The following is an 18,136-nucleotide window of genomic DNA, read 5'->3' as shown; positions in this document are numbered from 1 at the left end:
ACCATTATAGAAACCACTTCATGCTACAGTGGTATCTGCTTTCTTGCAGGGCCAAAAATAAGTCGGGGGGGTTGTTATGTAGAGTGTCACATGAATCTATACACACGCTTGCACACACACAATGCATAGCGATAGTTTCCTAGTGGTTGTCAGCAAGGCGTGTCAGATATTTAAAAAAAAAAAGCCATTCATTATTTAAGCAGACAATGTGAAGATGGAGAGAATGTGCCCTCTCTTGGATGATTAGGAAATGCCCCCTCATTTACTATGATTTATAATTTCAGTCCTTGTAAAATGCTGATAGGGGAACAGCGTGTTGTCTCCATCAGCCAGTCAGTAACGTCCCTGGGTTGATGTGGTTACCGCTTAAATATAGACGAGGATTAGATTTGCAAAAGGCTGTGAATGGGTGTTAGACAGAATGTAAAGTTAACTATTGTCTTGCCTTTTTTTTTTTTTTTTCTTGAATTTGACTGCTGGACGTTTGTGTTCTCAAAATTATTTACCATAAATAGCTGATCAGTCAGCAGCAGCTGGCTTTAAGCTAGCCGGCAATAGAAGCAGCAACCATGAGTTGCCGTGTTTTTCCCTCATAGAAGTAGATTCATTAAGCACAGGATAAATCCAGATGATGCTGATTTCACCAATTTTGATTTGATTGATATCTTTGGGTTTGGTATCTTGGGTTTTGCAGATTTGTTAAAAAATCTTTTGTTTTGTGATCAATCTGATAAAATATATTTATATCTGGATCTCTAAAGGAAACATAATGTTCAAACTAAAGTCAAGATCAGATTCTAAGACTCATGTCTTGAAAACAGTCTCGGTTCCTTGTAATAATTTAACCCCCCCCCTCCCGGCCATGCTCAAAAATCCAACCATACAGGACAAGCACGGCCCTGAGGTGCTCTCGCTCCGTACTATTCTTCTCTTAATAGTGATTTATTATCAAGCACAACCTACCTTTTGGCTGACCAGATGTGAAACCCCAGACTGTCTGACCATTACAAAATGTTAATAATCTGACACCGTGTTCCAGGTCTAGAGACTGGATCTCTCCAATGATTCAGCAGCTAAACTGATCTCGACACCTACTGAGTGACTGATGGCAGTTCCAGAACCGCAGGCATCCCTTCATCAGCCAGACTATGCGAGTGTGGTGTCTGTGTTTGTGTGTGACTGCAGAGGCGATAATCAGCAGTGGACTGGAGCGACTTTCTTGCCCTGTTGTTGTGCCGCGTGGAGCTGTCCTGGGCAGGGGGGCTCCCTTTTAGTCCCCCCCCCACCCATGCCATCCCTTGAGCCCACCTCTTCTGTTATTCCCTCTTTGACTTCACTCAGTCATCCTCCTGTTTCTCTTTGAACAGGCGCTACTCTGATTTCTCCATCTCTGGCCACTGAGAGGAACACAGGAAGTGAAGGAAAGTCTGGGAAGTGTATGTAGCATAGTTTGTAGGGAAAGAGAGACAGACGAGGGTAAAGGGGGGTCTTTGCTGCCTTTGCGCTGTCGATCAGGAGTGGCTGAGCAGCAGAGACCCTGCTGAAGTGCATCAGCAGCCAGTCTCTCTTCCTGCCTGCTGGTATTTGTTTTCATCTGGCCATTCAGTAAAAGGAGAGAGAAAAAATACAACAACAAAAAAAAAAACAAAAGAAAGAAAAACAGAACAAAGCAGGCTGGAGAAAGTTACTCTATCAGGATTTGTTGTCTTTGGTCTGTGGTTGGCTACTTCTAGGAGGGCTGTTTGGAGAGATTAGGGGTGTTAAGGCTGTGGGTGGTGCTAGGGGAGTTTGTTTTGCCATGCAGAAGCTTGGGATCGGACAAGTAGCGTTGACAGTGACAAACCAGGCCATACAAAAATGCTGGGGAAAGGACAAAGCAGTGGATATCCCCCTGAGACAGCAAGTGACACCTTACAGAGGTAAGAGGAAATCTGTAAACCTCAGAATCAGAAGGTATACAACACATTCACACGCCTTGTGCTCACATGGCTATATGAAAAAAAAAAGTTTGCAAAGTCCACAAAAAAAAAAGTAGTTGTGTTGTTGGAATAATTTCTGTATCTGTGGTGTAAGGTCTTCCTGCATGAAACTGAAATTGATAAGAACGCAGCCGTTATCTGCAATGTGTCTCAAAAAGTATATGAATATTAATACAGTATTGAGGATTTTATACTCTAATTATGAAAAAAAAAAGCATGAATAAACACTATAAAAGGTGTTTTAATTTATTTTATAATCATATCTACACTCTAAAAGGTTATTTTAAATTACAGGTATGCTTTAAAAATAAATGGAGGGCTCTAAAATTAATTGTGATATTTCATAGCATCCTATTAATCTTATTGTTGTTGCTTTTTTAAAAAGTAATGTAAAATGAAATAAAAGGGAAACTGTACAGTCAGGAGATTTATCTGAATATATTGATCACCGAGCTAACACATTTTGCCAAACATGTCCAGGTTTATATGTAACAGCAGAAAATGCTGACTGACACTAAATTCTTATCAGTCACTATTATGAATTAGATTTCCTGTTCATTCAAATCTGTTGTTTATCTTGTCCAAAATTTGGACAGGTTGGAAATAATCCCACTATTACGTGCATTATGTACAGGATTGTGTGAGGATTACATATATTTTATTATGATTTAGAAAAAAAAAATCACGGCACTTTTTCTGTCATGTAAGGATTTAAAATGTTTCACTGGGCTGCTGCTCTTACAGTTTAATAAAGCAAACAAATATATTTTTCTTTGACTTTTTGTTGCTTTTCTTTTTAAACCAAAGTAATAAACTCTACAAAAAATAGGCTAGTTTTTCTGTATGTACTGCATCCATAAAAACCCCCAAATTCAGTTGATAAACATATCAATTAATTGGGGAATTCAGGATGTAATTTCTAAGCCAAACAATCTCTCGATGAGAGTCAGTAAACTTCTCCGTCTTTCTGTCGAAAATACACACAAAGCTCCGTATTTATCGAATTGTCAGCATCACAATAACATGCGCTCAGCGCTGCAATAAACAACAAAAACTGTGTGAAGGTATTTAATCATTCCTGTAACAAATCTTGATTGTACTTTGTATTATGATGATTTTTTCTATGAATTGCTGTGCAGTGTGTGAGGACAGAATGGTTCTTTATTTTTTTTATTAATCAGATTATTTTTTTAAGTGATTATTTTATTAATCAGAATATTAATTTCTTTGCAAGGGAGTGTGCTCTTGTTGACTTAGTGTGTGCTGTATACTGGATATTGGTAGAAAACTGTACTGGTCAAAGAGTAGTTACTGAGTCAAGAATGATAATGAATAAGTGCAAATTGTTGTGTTGGATTGCGTGTGAATGTGATGGCAGCTACATTTTATTTGGGTGATTGCAAATCAGAGTAAAATAGTGTGATAGTCCTTTAATGCATTTCCAGTCTGTTGTTAATTTAAGATCATCTCTCCATCAAGGATCTGCCACCCTGCCTGGTCAAAGTCATTTACCAAATTCGGCGTATTTTCACAGCTCATCCTGGGCTTAGATCGAGTTTTTCTCAGTACTGTACTGTTAGTTACCTATCAAGAAATATTGGATAACCTGGAGAATCAAGATTTGAGATGAATTATTAACAGTGAGGAATTTAGAAAATGAAAAAAAAAGAACTCAACAAAACAAAAAACAGCTATAAAAAAATTTCAAAAACAGAAAAAACAAACAAGAGTAGGACTGTACAAATATTCCAATTCAAATTTAACAAGATCATCATAATCCAGCATGTAAAAATGTACAATAAAAAAAATGTTGGGTAGTGGACTGTAACTGTAAGTTTTTCATTTTAGCTGTTTTTTTAAAAAGCCCACCAAGGTCTTTTTAATTATACTGTGACAGGCTGGGGTCTCCTTATCTTATTAAAAATTTCTTTGCCGTAATTCCCAAATATACAACTTTTGTATGGATTTAATCATTTAAGTATATGTCAAAAAAAGTCTTTACACTAAGTATTAATTTCAATATTGTTAGATGAGGAATTTGTTACAGGAAAACCATTAACTCTGATTTATTTTTGCATTTTTATTTTTACATAGTCATCACAGGCTACAGTAAAATACAAGATTCTCGCTTTTAAGTGCAGTTCTTGACTTGTCCAAACATGTTATCTAATTATTTAAAGCTACTTTTAAAATAATTTTCTTTTTCTACTTGGCGTAGTGGATTTTCCAGAGCTTAGCGCATCTGTGTACTCAGTTTGCTCACTTGCTGTGACTGTTAGGCATACGGGCCGGTGTGCAAACATCTGCAAAATAAAGAAGAAAGCTGTGAAGTTAAAGCGCCGCAAAAACAAAAAGGTGTGTTTTTACAAAAAAAAAAAAAAATCCAGCCAGAGTTTTTTTTATATGTGATCAATATGATAAAATGACTAGATTTCAGGCTAGTTTTGCTTGTGTGTTAGTGGTGGCTCAGTGATGAGTTGTCTGTGATGGATTGTCCTGTAACAGATCAGTTAAGCATGCTTGACATGCTTTGTCACAGCATCTATGCATTAGCATTCATACCTTCCCTTATTTTGCCATTTCACTTTCCTCATCTTATGACGCTTTCCCACCTGCTACAGCTCTATATCACTGTGACAGCATGTCACAGAGAGGACAGTTAAATGCCTGAGCAAATTTTACCTTGTACCACAGACCCTGCAGCACTGCAATCAGGACACTGACATGTGAAAATGCCACAGGAAAGGTAAATGCCAGAGTTCTTCCATCTTTGTGTTTTGTGTTCATGCTTTAGGTCCTTTTGTGTTGATTTATTTATTTTTTTCTTGAGCTTGAGCTTGAGCCTGAAGGCTGTAAATGTTGTATTGTGGTAAGGCAACGCAAGTGCAAGAGAGAAGACAAGTCAAAGTGAAGGACCATTTTGCCATGTGCAACTATGCTCAAGCCTTACAGGACAGAATATAGTCTGATTGTGCTCCTACAGCTACAGCTACATAGCATAGATTTCATCCCATTAAATACAGATGTTTGTAAATTTGGTAGGAACGCGGTAGATGAAACACATCAGTACAAAAATTCAAATTCACACCATTTAGTTTACACTCCAAGCACATCGCGTTTAAAAGTGCTCTTTACACCGAGTCGTCAACTTCAAGTTCCAGTCATATCCCCTGCAAGGTCATTAACAGGGGCTAATTTAGACTTTCCCACACTTTAAATGGCTCTGCCCAAATGGTCATCTGGACAGAGATGTGCCAAGTGATTGTGAGGTTGTTTCACAGCTCTGTGATTGTGTGGGGTCTCCCTGAAACCCAGGGCATCTGTTGGTGCAAGGCTGAGCAAATATAAAATGCAGAATAGCAAGTTTTAGACAAAAAGGAACACCAGTGCCTCCTACAAAATGTTTTGATTTAGTCATTTTTGATATTAACACACACAGTCATCACTGTTCCAGTGACTTGTTCTTATCTCTCCTTAAGGAAGGGAGCAAATTAATCATGCCCGTACCTCACTTGTTGGCAGCGAGATTTGTCCTTTTCGTTGCTTACAGAAAATCTTCATTTCTAGTGTCGTCTATTTGCGTTTCGGGATCATCTACCTCCCCCACCAACACCTCAAGCATGTGTTCATTGCAGTGTTGACACATGGCAACAACTGTGGCTAATCCTGATGTTAAATGGCTGACAGTTGCATGGCACCGGGAGAGTCTTCATAGTTACAACTGTGACATAGCACTTGTGAAAATTAAATTTTAGTGGCTTGTACACAAAGATGACTGTCTATAACGGGGAGTACCAAAGCACAACAGTAAAAACATAAACATGTCACAGCTTTCTAAACACAGCAGTTTGTTTGGAAGAGTTGCACTTAATCTGAATGAAATCTAGCTTCTGTTCCTTTTTAGTTTACGTACACCTACTTAAAGATGCTTTCTTAAGCCTCTGAGATTCAGCACACATTCTTTCACACCCCGAGGCTATTGCCAGAACTATTAAATGCATATTCTTCAGGCTAACAGTTTGTAAAATGGCCTTAGAAAAGCATTGTTACAAGCAGGATTTGTGACATGCCTCAAACGGTGCAAGAAAATCCAAGAGGTTAACTTCCTACAACCTGTTGCAACAGCTTTGGTTGGTTGGTTGAGTTGCTGTTTTATTATGCACATCAAAGAAAGTTCTATGGCCAATTTTCTGCAGACTTGAGACTTGATGTTAATATAAATATCGACCAGTATCTGGTGTAGATGTAATGGCTGAACCAAACAGTTGATCCAAATATCAGAATAAAAGTCTCAGTTTTAATGTTCAAAGTTTGGCTCATGCACAGGCAGGCAGTCCAGGAAGAAAACAATTGACAAAAAGGGGCAGGCAAGAGGCAGAGACCAAAAATAGTGCAAAGATTCAAAAATTCCAACAAAAAAAAACTGGCAGGGGGTCTTCACAAGAGAATCACCAGGTCATAGGAAAACGGTGGAACGCTCAGGAAAATGCTGCAACAGTCTGACAGGGAACAAAGGGAAACATGGCTGTATAAACACAGGGTGAGTAATTCAGTCATGGGAAACAGGTGCACTAGAAAATTGGTGGGAAAACAGAAACCAAGAGAGCAAACAGAATAAACAGCTAGGAAATTTCAAAATAAAACAGGAAATGATTCCATGCTGGTGGTTACAGTAGATTTTTGTCTGCAGTTCTTCTCCTGCAGCACACAGGGTTACGTCCTAGTGGGAAAGGGTTTACAGGCGTTGAGTTGGTAGACTTAGCGGGGTTAACTATCTGGAACAATGGGAGTGGTCAGAGTTAAAGGGGTTTAACTGTCTTTACAAATGGTATTCACATTAAAAGATAGCAATGATAAAAGAGCATTGTCAAATATCTGCATCTGTATATATTTACCAATGAGATTTGCACGCAACTTAGATGGGCTTGAGAGGGATACACTAGTTAATCCTGAAATCATCACAGTTTCAGTTTAGTTCTGGTGTCTCTATAAACGAAGCTGTAATGTGACTCCGATGCTGTGATGGTCTTCTTAGCTGAGGCAGAAAAAAACAGATGCAGCTTGAACAATATTAATAAAATGAGAAGCTGTAATTATTTGTGAGGTTTGATCGCAGTTGCTTGGATTCATCAGTGACACAGTATCAGCTGCACATTGCTGTAAATTGTACGGACTTTTGGTCTTGAGATGGACGGACTGTAATTCTAGCACTGTCCTCTGCGCCGTGACCACAGAACTGATAAAGATTAGCAGGATTGCTTAGAGAGATAGTCACAGTATCAAGATCGTTACAGTTTTTTTTTTCTGTGCAGAGCTTTAAATAGCAAATAGCCGTTTGACATTTTTATTTTTTTCTTGAATAAGTGCAGTCACAGTTGTAGTGTAACATTTGTGCAAGACTGTGTGACACTGACATTTTGAGCAGTTGATCTTAGTTCTAATTACAAGAGATAATTGGTCATCTTTGGGATCAGCTCTCCATCACTACCTTTCGAGCTCTTAATGCTTAAACATATGAGCTGGCAGAGTTTAAAGGTCTCGATGTGAACACAATCTAAATTTAAAGGGTTGTTCATTTGAAACGGATGAAGTGTTCTTCCCAGTACAGGCTGTAACACTTACAATTTTTTTTTCTCATAAAATCTTGTGTGTGTTTGTATGATTTGCTCTGTGTGTGTGTGTGTGTGAGTGTGTGTGTGTGTATGCTTTTATCTTTCCGATGGTGTGTTTGTGGTGTCTGGGATAATATTTCTCTACACCATAAAACATCCTGATATAGCCAAGCCTTTCTCTATTTCCAGAAAATGCAATTGGTGAGTTAATGTGAAAACTTGTGTAAGGGAACATTCCCATTGTCACCCACTGGGAGCTCAAAACCAAACTGGGAATTTTGGTTTTTACTTCCTATTTTAATGATGATTATATGACTTGTTTTCCATCTTTTCAGTACTTGTATAATCAGATAACATTGACCATCACTAACTAAGGTATGCTTTTTTAAAAAAAATCAAACTATCTGCTGGTGGACTAGACTCTCCTTCTTGTTCTAACAAATTATGTTGGGAAAAGAGCTCTGCTGTTCCTCTGCAGGTGTGGGGGTTGCATCAATTCTTTTGTAGCTTGTGTCTGTGACAGTTATCAGATTTTATTGCTCAGGTAGTAGGTAGGTAGTGGGCTGCATGTAAGCTTGGATATGTGGGCACTTTGCTTGAATTCAGCATAATTAATCCCCACATTTGATTCAATGAGTCATAAGTGAGTCAGATACTGTTTTAAGGTCCTGTCAGTACTGCTGCTGCTACGCTATTTTCTTCTGACAAGGCTAACATGAGTAGGAGGCCTCTGCTGCCTGTTGTCAGTCAGTCGTTTAGTGGTATTTGTTCAGGATGTAGTAAAGGGAGGGAAAGGCTGGTGCCAAAAGCAAAAGTTTATTTTTTGACACTCTATACACTGTCTAAACCTTACACTGTCAACAACAACAACACTGTCCAAAACCACAGTGTAGCTGTCATAAAGTTTACTTTTCACTATGTTAGAAGATTTTGCTATCCATACTGAGTGCTCAATATTGATTTGTTATGCATATACATATGGAACCATGCAGGGCAAAGGAGTCCCTGTTAGAAGTTAGCAAGTTTTCTGTGTATGGTTGGTGTTTACAGTAACAGTAACCAGCTAGTCCCCTGCTAACCATAGTTACTCGATAGAGATAGTAAATATAATTTTGCTTTAATCAATAAACCATATATCAGGTAAAAGCAACATTTGCAGAAGAACAGAATTTAGGTGTTTTTATGAAGTACTGTTGTCAGCCTGTCATTTGTTACATAAGACTATAGTGCTTTTTAAGCCTTGCTGTGCATTTGAAACCTGCAGTATTTACAAACTGGCAGTGTTTAACCTGGAAGTAAGGTGTTATTTGAAGCAGGAAAGCTTTGAATAGACTGAAGTATTATTAATAACCGGTGAGTATTGGCTTGCAGGTCTTCTGATTGTCCTAATTAATAGGAATAAATGTCACCCTGCAGTACAGCTACCGTATGCCAGACTTCAGTGCAAGGTCACACATCACGGACATAGTTAAAGGAACCAGCTCAGCTATGAATTTGGAGAATGTACTGAATGCGTGTTGCCCTACAGTTTAACAGAAGGAGAGTATGGGTGTCTAAGTGACACATAAACCCGCACAGTATCACACAGCCTCTCTGCTCTGCTCTGTTAGGCTGGCATCAACAGCTGAGGCCAGTGGAGATTGTAGCACGTGTGCTCACCCCAAAGGCATCCTCCTTTCATCCACATAGTGATCAGGCCAGAATCCAGGAAATCAAATTCCCTGTATATTTGTCACACACACAGGTGGAGTTGGCATACACACATACACGGACAATAACTGCATATTGTTCAATATGAATAGTGTTATGTCACATGTACATTTCTAGAAGTTGCTGCTGGAAGCGAAATGCAAGCGCGAGAAAAGGAAGTGTGCCCACATTTCTGCAGTTTGCACATCTTCACCCCAAGATTATGTCACTATGTAATCTGTGTGTTTGCCAACACAATCTAATCTTTTGTGATGTGTTTTTTAAAGACACATACATTTTATTTGCATTTCATACATTTCAGAAACATTTTTATAGCACGCTTTGGTTATTTCAATCCTCAATGTATCAGCGTTTATTTTTTTTAGGTGTTGTTTAATTGTTTAGTTGCAGCCGTGCACTTTGTGTGTGGGTGTATTCTTGTGTTTAAATGTGTTAGTGTGCTTTTGTTTGCGGTGTGTGACTATGTACTGCTATAGATCATTACATGCTTGTCATCATGGAGAAAACTAATCTGGCGCAACATATTACCAGCAATGAATTTATTATTGCATGGTGCTAATATCTGTTAATATAGTCCCTTTGTATCTTGAAAAACGTAAAGCTGAAAGACAAATACATGGTATTAGGGATGGACAGATCTGTTGTGTTAAGGATTTATCCTAAAATTAGTTGGTTATGTAAATTAAAAGAGCTAGGCTATTACTGGTTGTTGAATTTGGGCTTAAATTCTATCAGTATCTGGGTAGGGCAAGTGAGCAAGTGGCCCCCGTCCCATCACCAGGGGTTTGGCTATGTATAGGCCCTTAATAGCAGAAATACCATGCTCAGCTTCTCGGCCTTAAAAGAGGGGCTGCTCAGCAGGGGACATCATTGCAAGCAGAAGGAAGGCAAAAGACGATAAATATCTTTGTAAAATTATTTATAATCACCATATAAATGAACTACGTGTGAAATTTGATTCATTCATCCTTACCACCACAGGCAGTGGAGCAGTGGCTGATAGTTTTTGCTTGGCTTTTTTCCACCAAGGAGATATTTATGTGTTTGGCTGACCACTAAGCCCCCCCCCCCAAAAAGTCAGTTAGTCTAGGCTTAAGTTGTATTTAATGGTTACTGTGATCTAAAGCCTACTCATAACTTTGTTGAGTGTTAAATTAGTTGAGTACGCAGTGAACTGCTCTGTGTTTTAAAGTCTGTATGTCTCCCTAACTTATATACCAGTGATAGATATTTTGGAATAAAGTGAGCTAACAGACAGAAACACTCTGATGGTCAGTTGGTCGGCAGATCAAGCAATAAAATGCTTTTTCTCTTTTTGCTTTATGCAGGAAAGTCATTTATTTGTAGGTGGCTGCCATTCAGGAAAAGGGAACATGTTACCCAAAGGTCAGATACCAGTAATTTAAAAAAATGTTTTGGGCAAATTAGCAAAAATACAAAACATAACTTCATCAGAGCAGCACAAGCACTGCAAAGTGATAATAGGTCTGAACACAGTCTGAAGTACTAAAACTGTAAAGGCTGACATGGTATCAAAGCCCATTTGACCAAGTTCTACATCATCCATAAATATCTGGCATTTTTTTACCAATGTTAATGTTGCATTAGATTATTAATGCTCATTACTAGTCTATTTGCGTATCAACTGACTTGTTTGTTGTTCAGCTTTAAAAGCGACATACATAGTTCTTAAGTGTCTTTTAACTTGCATCATCTTCTCTGTCCTGCAGATCCAGACTTATGGGTCTGGATTCAGCTGTGGACCACAAGTACAAGAACAAGTTTATTTCCCCCAAAGTCCAAATGTATAAGACTTTCATTTAGAAGGCAAGTCAGCACTGTTCACACTCTTTTGACTAATGTGGAAATGAGCGACAGCCTGAAGAAGCTTGATGATTTGTGGTGGTATTAAGATAGAGCTGGACATTTAAATAGGGTTGGCTCATGTTGCTTTTTGACCCATTTCTATTTGTTTTAACCCTTGAGAGGTGAGTGGGAAAGTAGGACTGAGGGAGTAGATGACAGAAGCTGTTCTCAGTGTGGCACATTCAGACCCTGGGATTTGTGGAGGGCACCAGGTGGGGGCAATGTATAAATTATCAGACATGCCAGGGAGAGAGCTCCTTTAGTTGTGTAATATACAACATTACAACTCAGCAATTGTAATTGTATATACAGTCCGCACAATGTTGATGGGGCAATGTCTGATATCCACTCTGGAGTCAGCATATCAGGTGAACAGAACATTTCTGTGTGGAAATGTAGGCAAATAAGAGATGTCAGAATGAGGTAGGCTGTCTTTCAATAAAGATTTGGACTTTGCTTATGATCCAGTCGAGGAGATAGGAACAAAATGCAGCCCTGATGATAATGTGAGGATTAAATAATCTAATTCCTTTGGACACAAAGCAACAATAACATAGGGTGAAAAAATCAACGTGGATGAAACCTGTGTTGTAATATTTCACAAAAAAACAAAAGCGTTATGAGAATAATAATAATATTGAGAAAACATAAAATAATTGCTTCATATTAAGCAACACTAAAGGTAACTTTCTTAGATCAATTTTTTAAGTGGTCAGTGAAGGTGGTGTGTTGGTCCTGCCTCAAACCTGGGCATTGTACACCCCCGGGCTACATGTGTGAGGTCAGTGGGAAATTCAAACATAAATAAGTATATAAATAAATATACAGCAGCACTGCAGCCAACACAAAACAGACCTGCAATGTCTGTGTGAGCATGAGAGTGTGAGTGTGCACATGTGTGAGTAAAGTTTATTTAGTGTGTAATTAACGTGATATGTTAGAAATACTGTTTATCAGAACAACTTAATCTTTCAGTTTATTATTATCCACATCGTATTTGGTCATTTTGTCAGAATAGTCCCACTGGGAGGCCTATTTCTGTGAGTTAATGTCCAAATGGTGAACATCTAATTTTGGTTATAGAATCTTATCTGTATCTATCTTATCTCTATATTATTTGTTTTATTTATGCTAAGGGAACCACATTGAGTTATTTTGGGGTTTTTGTCACATTTGATATGAAGGGTGTATTTTCTATGTTTCATCCATTACCTAAGTTCAGTAAATGTTCAATTCTTTTCTGTTAAAGAGTTGTCTGGCTCAGTTTATTTAAAACATAGTGGGTGATTTCAGCCACAGAAAATTCAGTTCATTCAATTCAATTCACTTTATATAGAGCCAAATCACGCGCTTTATATTGTAGGGTAAAGACCCGACAATAGTGGAGGGAAAACCACAACAAAGTTTGCTTAATGTTAGCGTTGTGATCAGATCACTTTAAATAAACCTTCATGTATCTACCTTACATCAACTCAACACCCCACCTAGTTTGGTCAAAACTAGGATACCAGGATTAGATAAAGTATAGAGCAGTGGAAGTATAATGAAAAAGTATTTTCGTAGGTTGTACACCGTAAAGTATTTGTGACCACTTATTAAAACATGGTGATTTTATTTACACTCATCTTAACTTTATTAATTATTGTCTTTGCCTTAAACTTGTGACACTATGTAGATTATATTATGTGTTTATTATTTATATTATTAGTGCTCTAATTGAATGTGTTTTCATTGCTTTTCCATTAAAGTCAGCTTTTGTCTCAGTTTCTGCAATAACCACTTCTTTTTTGCAGAGATGCTTGAGCTACAGTTATGCATTAAAATACCCACACTTCACAGCCATTTTGTACTTTATCTACAGAATGGTAATTAGAGGAGTGTTTCTCATGAGACCACATTACTACCAGTGGAGAACTACTTTATCTGTCATCTAGCCCACTTTGTGTTATCTTTTATGTAATAAGAAACCTGGCATTTTGCCAGACTCTCAGTACCAGACCAGTAAATGAGCATTACTTGTAAAACATTTTTTTGTACAAATGTTATATAAAAACTCAAAGAAGAGTACATCTAAAGTACATGTACACCAGTGACGTGCAGTCAGGGAGGCAGGTGAGGCACGGCCTCACTGTCATCGTGGAAATATAAAATTAAAAAATAAATTAAATGGTTATATTCATTCAGTGATTTGTATTTTAAAGTTCTTTCCATTTAACTACAACCATTTTTAGATTAGTTTTTTCAAAATCGTTGAATTTTCGCATTTGCCGGTCAAATACTAAGAGACGAACGGTGAGGCACCAGCCCGGCGAGCCGCACCACGGATTGCGCAATCCGTGGTGCGGCTCAGTATAGTCATTGCCAATGACTACTAACTGTGCTGGCATGCTATGCAGTGAGACCGGATTACTTTCCCTTTGCATGTGGCTATTAAAATGTTCTAACACTTTTACTATATGAACTAATTTCTATATTATAGGTGGTGTATTAATGCACAGTTTTTTTTTTTGTTTTTTCATTAACACTGTATGTGTGTGTAATGCATTCTTGTGTTGAGCGATCATGAAACTGCTGCGAAGAGACACTAGGTGAGGCACGCAGTTCTCGTGCCTCATGGTAGGGGGCGCTGGTGATCCCAGGGACTCTACGACTCCTCGGTGGCAAGCTACCATAAACAGTTAGCAAGGCCAGTTAGTTTTTCCTGTTGCTTGGCCTTATGTTCAACATGGAAGATTACATAACTCAACTGAAAGAATTTTCTAAACTGGACTTTCAATCGAAGCAGAAGATAATATTAAAGGAAGACCACACCGGAGCTAAAAGGTTTTGCTTCAGACTATGTTAATGTTAACAAAACAACTGTTGCCAATCAAATGGTGAATAAGCTATATGTTTGTAAATCTGATGTGATGACGTCAGTGCCTCACCAGTCACGACCCTCACCGCACGTCACTGATGTACACTATACTCTTAAATAAAACAACCCAAGCTATTGGAAAATTTTAGATAATGGAAAACAGGAAAGTGTCTATGTATAGTAAAATAACATGGATATAACACCAAAAGTAATCAGATGCTACCTAAACCTGCTAGTGGTGAACTAAGGCTGGTAAATTTAAACTGAATTTACAGTGATGAACTGTATATATGTGGAAATAACATTAATTATACTGAGAGAATTTAGAAATCTTTCAGGCCCTTAATCTGAGCTTTGAAACGTTTGTTTCCTGAGTGAATGGTACAGCAGAAAGGTACAGTACAGGTAATGGTCTGTTCACACCAAATGTGAAGTGAAGTTTTGGCTTGTGTTATTCGTGTGAATACAGTTGTATGAATCATCGTGTTGGACACCTACAAATAATCACCCCTAAAAGCTAATGTGACAGCACGGAGTACAGCTGATGGCTGGAACCAAGTTATAGTAACATATTTTCAGAGTTCACCATGAAGCCTACAATTTTGCTCATATTCCGTCAAGGTGAGAGCACACACACATTTGTGTGTGTATATATATATATATATTTTTTTTTTTTTTTTTTTTTTCTTTAAAGCGAAAGTGAACCATATAGTTCCAGCTGCCCTCAAACAGCATCAATAAGCTTGTTCTCACTGTGTGATTGTCTACGGCATGTGGGAAACTGATGGGTTTTTACATTTTAAATTCACCCAAAAGTGGATTCGCCTCTACTTGCATTGCCCAGCACAAATGTGTAGACTTTGCATGTGACTGCACCATGAGAAAACCTCACTTAATGTTTGGTGTAAATAATCCTGAGAAGCTGTTTCTCATCTATTGGCGGCTAAAGTTAAGTGGCTTGCTCAAGAGAACCCAAAATGCGGTAGTAAGGAAAGGGATTTTTTTTTATATTACCACCCAGATTTACAATACAGGACTGTAAACTGTCAATCATCAAACTTGTTTCTCTAACCTTTGGGGCACATCTTAAAATGTATTGTTGTCTGCATCATCACAAATCCAGTTTAGTGCGGTTTCAGTTACTTTCAACCAGCTCAATGTGAGTGATAACATTTTGCAGTCAATAAAGTTTCTCTATAAACATTAAAATCTGCGTAAATAGATTTCTGAAGAGTATGAATGCCAGTTCAGAACATTATTGGGAAGCTTTGTTGCAATTATGCTGCCATCAGATGACCTCTTTTTAGGGGAAAAGCTTGCTTATTCAAGCAAGATACTGCCAGTCATATTCTGCATATGCATTATGAAAGCATTGCAGTGAAGTAAGTAAATCTGGGTGCTAAACTTATTGTTGTTATCCATGCATTTTCAGAGTTTCAGATTTACAGTTTTACAAAAAAAAAAATCTGAAAAATGATTGCGTTCCTGAACAGAAAAATTTGTTTTAGTGGTTGAATGTTATGCTTGATTCATTTCTGACTTCTCAGAGAAGTCCAGTGTGCCGGCTCAAATTTGGGAATAAAAATGTGAACGCACAATATAATTTTTAGTCTTGAAGAAGTTTTTGACACATTTCTGAAATATTTGTGTTTTCTTGTTTTTATGACAGGTGGTCTAATACATTTGTTAAACACTGTAGTTTTAAATTCTTTGCCTGATACTAAATTCTCTTATCCACGTTTTAAAAAGCATCTTTTTTGGAAATTAGATTTTACCTTTAGTTTACGGTTTTCTGGTAATTAATAAAAAAAACAGTTAATAATAAAAAAAATTATTATTAACTTAATAATATTAATAATAAAAAAAACAGACACAATCATCCCCGTGCCCAAAAGGTCATCTGTCACCAGCCTAAATGATTACCGCCCTGTGGCCCTCACACCGGTAATCATGAAGTGCTTTGAGAGGCTGGTTCTCCAGCACATCAAAGACCACCTGCCCCCCACTTTCGACACCCATCAGTTTGCATATCGAGCAAACAGATCCACAGAGGACGCCATCGCTGTAGCTCTCCACTCTGTGTTGAGCCACTTGGAGCAGCAGCAGAGCTACGCTCGCATGCTCTTTGTGGATTACAGCTCAGCGTTCAACACAATCATCCCGGACATTCTCACCACCAAACTGCACACCCTGGGCCTCCCCCCTCTCACATGTTCCTGGATCAAGGACTTCTTAACCAACCGGCCCCAGACTGTGAGACTTGGCCCCCATCTCTCCTCCACCCGCACACTGAGCACTGGCTCCCCACAGGGCTGTGTACTGAGCCCCCTCCTGTACTGCCTCTACACCATGACTGCAGTCCGGCCCACAATAAAACCTCATCGTCAAATTTGCTGACGACACCACAGTGGTCGGACTCATCTCGAAGGGAGACGAGGCAGCTTACAGAGAGGAGGTCTTGAAGTTGACAGCCTGGTGTTCAGAGAACAACCTGGTACTGAACACCATGAAAACCAAAGAGATCATCATCGACTTCAGGAAGCACAGGACTGACCCAGCTCCCCTCTACATCAACGGCGAGCATGTGAGAGGGTCCACACCTTCAGGTTTCTTGTGTCCTCATCTCTGCTGATCTCTCTTGGTCAGATAACATCACAGCTGTTATCAAGAAGGCTCAGCAGCGACTTCACTTCCTGAGGGTCCTCAGGAAGAACAACTTGGACTCAAACCTGCTGCTGACCTTCTAAAATAAACCATAAACACCGCTCATCCATTGAGAGCCTGCTGACGTACTGTATCACAGTATGGTACGGCAGCTGCACTGAGGCAGACAGGGTCAGGCTTCAGAGGGTAGTCAAGACAGCACAAAGAATCGTTGGCTGCCCTCTCCCCTCCCTGATGGACATCTACACCTCCCGCTGCATCAGCAGAGCCAGGAACATCATCAAGGACAGCTCACACCCTGGCTTTGACCTGTTTGACCTGCTGCCCCTCTGGCAGGCGCTACAGGTGCAATCAAAGCCAGAACAAACAGACTCAAGAACAGTTTCTTCGCCAGAGCAATCACCACCCTGAACTCACACACTCACCCACTGTAACTGTGCAATATTATATTATTCATACTGAACAATATCTGACATTCCTATATTGTGTAATATCCAGTATTCATTCACTAGTGCAATATTCATTCACCAAGTGCAATATTCATCATCTTCATTATTATATGTATACACATATTTACTTTTCTTACAATGTACAGATGCACCAATGTATGTATATATTTTTATACATGCTATTTTTTGTATATTTTACACATTGTTTATTTCTGTATATCTCTTGATTATATTGATCATACTAGATTATAATATTTTCATATATTTTTATTTAGAGAGTTTGATTTTCTGTTACATGGCACTGAACAGGAGTGGTCCTCCAATCTCATTGTACATCCTGTATAATGACAATAAAGGCATTCTATTCTATTCTATTCTATTAATTGTCAGCGTTTGATCACTCACAAAACTCAGCTTAAAGTTAAGTGCTATTGCTTTTCCCAAAGTGTGGAGCAGCAGGGGTTCAGAATTCACAATATTTTTGGTGTAGTGTTGAGTCATGGAGAGATTTGTGGGTCTGGAGTGAGTCATTGCCCTGTCTATCAGCACAGACCTTACATAACACTAAAACAGTCTATTTTTTTTTTTTCAACATTTAAGCAGCTACTTCGCAAACTAGGTCAGGCCAGGCTCATTGTGTTGATGTAACATCAAATTTTTCTTTTTTTCACTGGTGTGGGTTGTATTATTAAAAAGGCTTTGAGCTCTTTGGCTTTAATAACAAGCTTATTTTAATTTTGTAGTTCATCTATCATGTAGGTTAATGACAAATGAGCTGAAAGCAAAAAGAACATCTTCATTTTGTCATTACACTTGACTCATCACTGCTATGTAACTCTTTTGTACACATTCATTTTCTGCCATCATCATATCATCTTTTTGAATGCATATTGTGTTCATGTACATATACTCACCCACACTAGGTTTAATTACAGTATAGATCCTTGATCATGCCTCGTCTTTGCTCCAGCCCTCATCTGAAAGGTTGGCATAATGTTT

General features: G+C 38.5%; 1 protein-coding gene across 1 annotated transcript in view; it reads left to right on the top strand.

Moving 5' to 3' along the window:
* Nucleotides 1–1,857: 1,857 nt before the first annotated feature.
* LOC115787868 (RNA-binding protein 20-like) overlaps nt 1,858–18,136 on the top strand; it is a 51,707-nt gene continuing 35,428 nt past the window's right edge. The window contains exon 1 of the mRNA XM_030740633.1: nt 1,858–1,919. Within this exon, the coding sequence (XP_030596493.1) occupies nt 1,858–1,919 (62 nt within the window). The remainder of the gene's footprint in view (nt 1,920–18,136) is intronic.

The sequence above is a fragment of the Archocentrus centrarchus genome, chromosome 1, assembly GCF_007364275.1.
Source record: "Archocentrus centrarchus isolate MPI-CPG fArcCen1 chromosome 1, fArcCen1, whole genome shotgun sequence".
NCBI classification, from domain to species: domain Eukaryota; kingdom Metazoa; phylum Chordata; class Actinopteri; order Cichliformes; family Cichlidae; genus Archocentrus; species Archocentrus centrarchus.
The sequence above is the reverse complement of the archived record's forward strand: the minus strand, read 5'-3'. Positions and strand labels throughout refer to the sequence as shown.